The following is an 8,996-nucleotide window of genomic DNA, read 5'->3' as shown; positions in this document are numbered from 1 at the left end:
AGCTGGGATTATAGGTGCATGCCACCACACCTGGCTAATTTTTGTATTTTTAGTAGAGACGGGGTTTCACTTGTTAGGCAGGCTGGTCTCAAACTCCTTACCTCAAGCAGTCAGCCAACCTCGGCCTCCCAAAGTGCTGGGATTACAGGCACGAGCCACTGTACCTGGCCTAATCTACATTTAATCATAAATGTTTTTGCTTTACTTTCGATTCAGAAAGAGATTTCTTACTTAAAAACATCTTAATATGAAGAAATATTAAACTTAATAAAGCAAATATCTTCCAAAAGTGTCATTTAAATGTTAAACTAGATGTCTTTCTTAAATATATTTGACCAATCCCTATAATTTTAGCTCAAATCCTAGCTTTCCCTACCCAATATTACTGTTCAGAAATTTTTCTTTTACAGAAACTAATAGTTTTTGGTATATTAAAATCTTGTTCAAGTTAATATTTTATAGAATGAAAGAGATTTCGTTTTCCTTAAATTCACATTCATATTAATTAAACAGTTTATTTTAGCCTCTAAAGTCTAGACTCTACAATCTGGAAAAACAGACAGTGGTTAAGAATGTGGGCTCAAACTCCAGATCCGCCTCTTAACCAGTTCTGTTTTCTGTAAATGAATTCCTGAATTCATTTACCATTTTAATCTTTAGCCCTTCATTCACAATATTTTATAGCAATAACAGCAACAATAATACTATATGAGATTAACAACAATTCTTATTAATATTTTATAGGAATATGTAAGGTTAAATGAGATAATGCATATAAAAAGGTCAGCAATTAGCTGGGCTCCTAGCAATTGCTCAGTGAATTCCATTTTCCAGCAAATATTTATTGAACATTACCATGGGTCAGCACTCTTTGAGACACTGGAAATAACACTACACTAATTGTTAAATACAACAGTAGCCCTATGGAAGTTATTTTACTTGGGGGAGACAAATGATTAAAAATACATCATATAATATAATGTCACTTAAATGTCACCATGATGAAGAGAAATAAAGGCAGAAGAAGGGGGAGCAAAAGGGCTTGATGTGTTATTTTATACATGGTAGTCAGAGAAGGCCTCCCTGATGAAGTGACATTTGAGTAGAAACTGAATTAAGAACAGGTCATATACATGTACAACGTGTTTGCTAATGTAAGAACGATGATAATGGGTGATTAATAACCCCTCTTTACAACAATTTCTTCCATCTTCCGTATGTTTACACAAGCTCTGGAGGTAGTGTAGGAAAAATCAGGGAGAGGAATGAGTGACTCAGGCACTCAGTAGTTTTAATAAAGTGAGAAAGTTAAACAATTTAATCCTGTCTAGTTTTCTGTACCTCTTGAGTGAATGTGCATAAAAATGTGAAGATAAGAAAGAGATTACTTTAGCCATTCTGTCCTCAAGTTAGGCATTATGATGATAAACTTTCATTTTTATGGGTAGGAGCAGAGATAAATGGGAAGAGAAATAAATGGGAAATAGAAATGACAATGAAACTAAAGTGGAATTCTTTATGTAGGCTAAAAATGAAGTCTAGCAAGACAGAAATTAAATATTTTATAGCACATTATATAATCAAAGACCTTTACTTTTCACACAAATTAAATTAAGAAATAGATTCAGTTATAAGAGTACAAATAATTCAAAGGAAGATATGTAATAGATACTACCACCATAACAAATCCATATCAATTTGTTATCTACTCATAATTGAAAATTATCTAACTCAAAGCCTTCTGTTTTGTGATTTTCTTTTAAAAGAGTAAAACAATCCTTTAAATCAAGTGTATAACATTTGCAACAAACTGAGATAATGATTTGTATATTTCAAATACAAGTACTTTAGGTTAATAGCCAGATAAACTTTAAATTTCTACCTCATATAAAAAATCATATATAACCCTTTAAATTTCTACAGCATCCAGTATATATTTATTTTCATAGCTAGTTCTATCAGATGGTGAGATAATCAATTTCAAAGTGTTGGGGGTTGGAAAAACATTAATTAACCATGTAATAGTCCAGAGAATCTTATTATCAAAGTTTTACAGCAAATTTTATATTGTAAGGGGTATAGCTTTATTTGAAATTTTGTATTCCTAGTCAAACTCATATCTGCGTTGTTATTTCTTTCTTTTCTAGATTTGGTCTTCCAATTTAGACCTGGCGAAGCCTGTAGACAATGCAAATATTTGGTTGACTTGTGAAATGGGACATCAGTATCGCTGAAATCCTATTTGTATATTTTGTTAACGTAATCTGGATAAAAAATATCTTCCTGTACTGTATTTTATTCATACTGATATATACTAGAATTGGTGTTCATACTTCCACATGAATAATTAAGCACACAAAACACTTTATTTATTTAGAGACAGGGTCTCACTCTGCTGCCTAGACTGGAGTGCAGTGGTACAATCACAGCTCACTACAGCCTCAACCTCCCAGGCTCGAGCAATCCTCCCACCTCAGCCACCCAAGTAGCTGGGACCATAGGCATGTGCCACTACCCCCAGCTAATTTTTGTATTTTTGAGAGATAAATACTTAATTGTAACCTAGAGTGCTTGAGGGAGGGCAGTGATGTAGAAGAAAGAGATGTCAAAGACCCTCAATTTATGACTTGAGAAGCTGGGTATTTGGTGGCATCACTTATTGAAAAAGAAAGCATGCAATGTTCTTCCATTTGTGTCCTCTTTTATTTCATTGAGTAATGGTTTATAGTTCTCCCTGAAGAGGTCCTTCACATCCCTTGTAAGTTGGATTCCTAGGTATTTTATTCTCTTTGAAGCAATTGTGAATGGGAGTTCATTCATGATTTGGACCTCTGTTTGTCTCTTATTGGTGTATAAGAATGCCTGTGATTTTTGCACATTGATTTTGCATCCTGAGACTCTGCTGAAGTTGTTTATCAGCTTAAGGAGATTTTGGGCTGAAACAATGGGGTTTCCTAAATATACAATCATGTCATCTGCAAACAGGGACAATCTGACTTCTTCTTTTCCTAATTGGGTACCCTTTATTTCTTTCTCGTGCCTGATTGCCCTAGCCAGAACTTCCAACGCTATGTTGAATAGGAGTGGTGAGAAAGGGCATCCTTCTCTTGTGCCAGTTTTTAAAGGGAATGCTTGCAGTTTTTGCCCAGTCAGTATGATATTGGCTGTGGGTTTGTCATAAAGAGTTCTTATTATTTTGAGATACATTCCAACAATACCGAATTTATTGAGAGTTTTTAGCATGAAGGGCTGTTGAATTTTGTCAAAAGCCTTTTCTGCATCTATTGAGATAATCACGTGATTTTTGTCTTTGGTTCTGTTTATATGCTGGATTACATTTATTGATTTGCATATGTTGAACCAGCCTTGCATCCCAAGGATGAAGCCCACTTGATCATGGTGGATAAGCTTTTTGATGTGCTGCTGGATTCGGTTTGCCAGTATTTTATTGAGGATTTTTGCATCGATATTCATCAGCGATATTGTCTAAAATTCTCTTTTTTTGTTGTGTCTCTGCCAGGCTTTGGTATCAGGATGATGTTGGCCTCATAAAATGAGTTAGGGAGAATTCCCTCTTTTAAAAACAAGAAATGGGGAAAGGATTCCCTATTTAATAAACGGTGCTGGGAAAACTGGTGAGCCATAAGTAGAAAGCTGAAACTGGATCACTTCCTTACTCCTTATACAAAAATTGATTCAAGATGGATTAGAGACTTAAATGTTAGACCTAAAACCAGAAAAACTCTAGAAGAAAACCTAGGCAATACCATTCAGGACATAGGCATGGGCAAGGACTTCATGTCCAAAACACCAAAAGCAATGGCAACAAAAGCCAAAATCGACAAATGGGATCTAATTAAACTAAATAGCTTCTGCACAGCAAAAGAAACTACCAGCAGAGTGAACAGACAACCTACAGAATGGGAGAAAATTTTTGCAATCTTCTCATCTGACAAAGGGCTAATATCCAGAATCCACAAATAACTCAAACAAATTTACAAGAAAAAACAAACAACCCCATCAAAAAGTGGGCAAACGATATGAACAGACACTTCTCAAAAGAAGACATTTATGCAGCCAACAGACACATGAAAAAATGCTTAGCATTACTGACCATCAGAGAAATGCAAATCAAAACCACAATGAGATAACATCTCACCAGTTAGAATGGCAATCATTCAAAAGTCAGGAAACAACAGGTGCTAGAGAGGATGTGGAGAAATAGGAACGCTTTTACACTGTTGGTGGGATTGTAAACTAGTCCAACCATTGTGGAAGACAGTGTGGCAATTCCTCAAGGATCTAGAACTAGAAATACCATTTGATTCAGCCATCCCAATACTGGGTACATACCCAAAGGATTACAAATCATGCTGCTATAAAGACACATGCACACATATGTTTATTGTGGCACTATTCACAATAGCAAAGACTTGGAACCAACCCAAATGTCCATCAATGATAGACTGGATTAAGAAAATGTGGCACATAACACCATGGAATATTATGCAGCCATAAAAAAGGATGAGTTCATGTCCTTTGTAGGGACATGGATGCAGCTGGAAACCATCGTTCTCAGCAAACTGTTGCAAGGACAGAAAAGCAAACACCGCATGGTCTCATTCATAGATGGGAACTGAACAATGAGAACACTTGGACACAGGAAGGGGAACATCACACAACAGGGCCTGTTGTGGGGTGGGGGAGGAGGGAGGGATAGCATTAGGAGATATACCTAATGTAAATGATGAGTTAATGGGTGCAGCATGCCAACATGACACATGTATACATAGGTAACAAACCTGCATATTGTGCACATGTACCCTAGAACATAAAGTATAATTTAAAAAAAAAGAAAAAAATAAAGATGAAGGAGGAAATATTGAAAGATTTATATATATATATATATTTGCTACAGAAAAAACGTGACAATCTATTTCAGACTGAAGAAGAATTTTTTATGGTTTTGATAATTAAGGGTAGAAAATGAATTAAAAAAACTAACAAAGAATGATCCAATTGCATAATTACAGAAAATTGTTCAAGAAAGCCAGTTCCTTAACCAGAGAATTAGAATGTTTACCAAACAACTGTCAAAATCTTCCATGAGAGAAATATTAAAGGTCATCCTCTCAGTGAAGACTCAGTAGTACAATGAATGTACAAACATAGATATTATTTCCCAGATTAACAAAAGGAAATAAAATAATTGTTTTTTAAATTTCCAAATTGCTAACTCTGGACTATATACCAGCACTCTTGGAACTGACACTTACTTCAAATTAAAAGCAATTCCTAAATGTATAACAGTCATATCAACAAATATTAATCTACCAAGTTGTATGGCTTTCCTATTTCTACGCTGTTCTTCATATTAGACAGTCCTGAAAGGAAAGAGCTCTTGCCAATACCAACCCAACTCCTGAAACATCAAAGTGCTCAGAAACTAAGTCAGCTCCATTGTTCTACTTTGGTTTAAGTCCCAAATATATTACCTTAAAAACACAAAACTTCCACATACCCATTCTTTATTGAACAAATCTTGTAAAGCACATGTAAGTAGTGTTTTCTGTGATAGATCATAGAGGTAAAAATGACCTAAGACAATCTCTTATCCAACCACCTGGCTCCACATAGGTAAGTTCTGATTTACTGCTTCTGTGAAGAGTAGACTAGTTTTTAATAGTTCTAATATCTTATAATACATTGTAAATGTAACATCCCAAATTAAAACCCTAATTTATTCCTAATTGCTGGACATTTTCTTTGACTTACACAACTCTGAATCTTTTATAACCTGAACCTTTCAAAGTATGAACCTTATAAAGTGAAGAAAAGCCTCAAGTCTGAAGAAAAACTAGGAAAGAAAGGGGAAAGAAAATCCAAGCCATTTGTATACTAGCAAATACTGAATAAAAAGCAGCTCATCTTAATAAAATCAAGGAAATTTCATGTTTCAATTGTATTACTAATAAAAGCTAGAAAAACACAAACAAAACTTTCATTTTTTCTGAACGACTAGCATATAATCTAAGAACTTTATTTACTGTTGGAAATGTTAACGCACCAAAAATTCTTTTAAAACAAACAGACAAAAAAGTATATAAACAACTACCTTAGGAATAGGATTCAGCAGAACTACACCAGATTTCTTGGTGATGACCTGTTTCGTTGTATAGTGATGATCTATAAGTTGAGGAATGTTTGAAAATCCAGTGCCCTCGAATCGATACATGTTCTGGAGAGAGAACAATAAGGTAGAATAAATGTGAAGACATTGCTTTAGAAAATCTACATTCATTGATAAATTAGATTCCATTCTTAAAAAAACTGTAATTGCACAACCATGTGAATATACTTAACACTACTGAACTATACCCTTAAAAGTTATTAAGATGATAAAAATATAAAGAAAGCTCTGACATGTTTTAAAATTCTACCTTGTGAGAGACAAATTAATTTTCAAAATGTTTAAATCTAATTCAAATTGTTGAAAAATAAAAAATCTAACAAACAGACCTGAAATGCATTTTGCTAAAATGCTAACCAAAGGAAACAAAGCATGGGATACACCTGAGTCAACGGACAAGATATATGTTTACATATGTCTACATATGTGTCCCATTTGATAAAACTTTCAATATCAAAAATAATGTCAAAAATATAAGGAAGGATATCCAGTCTGATGGTAAATATTTTAATACCTCTGATCATTTATTTTCTATCTGTTGATACAGTATTAGTTTGCTTTTTATGGTGGAGTATTCATTTATTATTCATTACCAAAAACACTCATTATCTTTGATAAAGAAATAAAATGCACCAGTGACAAAACTGCAGATATCAACATGCTCAAATCTTAGCATTTTTAAATTGTATATCACCAGGTAAGGTGCAATTTTCCCCAAACTCCTCCAAGACCCTTTTTCTCTTGTTTTCATATTTCAAATTGGCCTATGAGTAGGTTGTCATATGGATAAATTGATAACAATAAACCTGGCAAATCAAAAATACCCTATTGGCCATATTTTTCAATGCAAGAAGCATTGCAATGCAATGTAACAAAAGCTTCCAAATGATAGTTCTCACATCCAGGAGATATATACCAATACAGATTTGGGAGTACCCCCATTTTAAGAAAATCCTGTGAAGAAATAAGAACTTTCAAAACTGACTAAATTCTACATTACTTGCATTACTGGAAGATGACTTTCCCAGTTGAAAGTTTAAAAACTCAAAGCTCTTTTTCCATACTATAAAATAAAAAAGATTTAATGTATCAAAATTAAATTTATATAAAACTTCTTAAATGAACATTTCTGTTTCATCGAGTAAGGAACAAACTTGCATTAGTTTACTTTAGCACTTAACTATGGAGTATAAATCAACTCAAGGCAGTTAGTGTTTGAGTCAGTTCAAAGCAGTTGTTAATTCATTACCTAAAGAACTTTTGTACATAGTAGGCATACTTTCTATGATATATTAGCACTGATGCTTGAGAATATTTCACACTGAAAGTACTAATCTATTTATAATAATATATGTTCTAGGTGTACAAAACACCGAGCAAGATCTCTCAGTGTCTTAGCTTATTCCTTAGTGAAACAGAGATAATATTTGTACCTCCTCACAGAGTAAAAGAGTTGAGTAACTATTAACATGCAAACCACTTTACCCAGGATATGGTACATGTACTGGCACACATTCAGTTATCAAATCATCAGACAAATAATGAATGTTAATGGACACTTAAGATTGATTCCTTATTTTTGCTACTGTGAATAGTACTGCAATAAGCATGGGAGTACAGGTATCCCTTTGGTATACTGATTTATTTTCCTTTGAATAAATACCCAGTAGTGTGATTATTTGGATCATATGGCAGTTCTATTATACTTTTTTGAGAAATCTCCATAATGAATTTACTAATTTGCATTCTCAACAGTGTATAAGAGTTCCCTTTTCTCCACATCCTTGCCTGCATTTATTATTTTTTGTATTTTTAATAATAGCCATTCTATTGGGATAAAATGATGTTTTATTGTGGTTTTGATTTGTACTTCTCTGATGATCAGTGATACTGAGCATTTTTTCATAATACCTATTGGCCATTTGCACAACTTTTTGGAGAAATGTCTATTTATACTTTGTATTAAATATTGTATTCAATGTCTTGAATGCATGAATGCATGAGTGCATAAGCTTTCCAGTATTCATTTCTATGCTGCCTTATTGGTTTATTTAATTTCACATCCTGCAAAGTATGTATTCACTTATTGATTCTCGCAAAAACTCTTTAAGATATTAACCCCCTTTATTTCCTAAACCACAGAACAAGTAAAGACAGATCTAGGATTGAAAGTCAAGTGTTCTAACTCCAAATACAGTGCTCTTTTTATTGATCTACTATTTAATATTTTTAACTCCTCTAAAATCTTGTACTACTTCATAACCTCCTCTCTTGGAACACTTGTTGACTCATTTATTTACAGCTTCTATAATATAAACTCCTTCATTAGAATACAGTAGGCACTCATTAAATATCTGTTAATGAATTTCCCCATTTATTGACCACTTCTAGTTAATAGGTATAGGAGGAAATGAACAGGATAATTTTAGCTCATGGAAGATTCACCTGCACAAAATGAAAAAGAATTAAAACTCTATATCACCTTATACTGTTTGCAATTGCTTGAGGAGCTCAACATTATACAGCAAAAACTCACTAGAATAAAATTAGGCAGCAGAAAATCTGAGGCGTTCAGTGAAAAATAAATGTTCTCATTTTTAACAAGAGATATTTGAAAAATTTCAATGACAGAAGGAAACCGGATAAAACTATGAAATGTGAACTTGTAACTTCTTATTTTTAGCATATATTATATTGTTCATTTTAGCCACTTACAACAAAATGGCCATATTAAAAATAAGTAATAATTTGCACACTGACCCTTTCCTTTTTGTTTCTAAGAATGCTAATTTAAATACTTATAGTT

At 33.3% G+C, this 8,996-nt stretch overlaps 1 protein-coding gene across 1 annotated transcript in view; it reads right to left on the bottom strand.

Annotated features, from left to right (window-relative positions):
* Positions 1-8,996, bottom strand: part of FER (FER tyrosine kinase) — a 408,129-nt gene that overhangs the window by 179,818 nt on the left and 219,315 nt on the right. The window contains exon 13 of the mRNA XM_023212257.2: positions 6,116-6,238. Within this exon, the coding sequence (XP_023068025.1) occupies positions 6,116-6,238 (123 nt within the window). The remainder of the gene's footprint in view (positions 1-6,115; positions 6,239-8,996) is intronic.

The sequence above is a fragment of the Piliocolobus tephrosceles genome, chromosome 4 (assembly GCF_002776525.5).
Source record: "Piliocolobus tephrosceles isolate RC106 chromosome 4, ASM277652v3, whole genome shotgun sequence".
Classification (NCBI taxonomy): Eukaryota; Metazoa; Chordata; class Mammalia; order Primates; family Cercopithecidae; genus Piliocolobus; species Piliocolobus tephrosceles.
The sequence above is the reverse complement of the archived record's forward strand: the minus strand, read 5'-3'. Positions and strand labels throughout refer to the sequence as shown.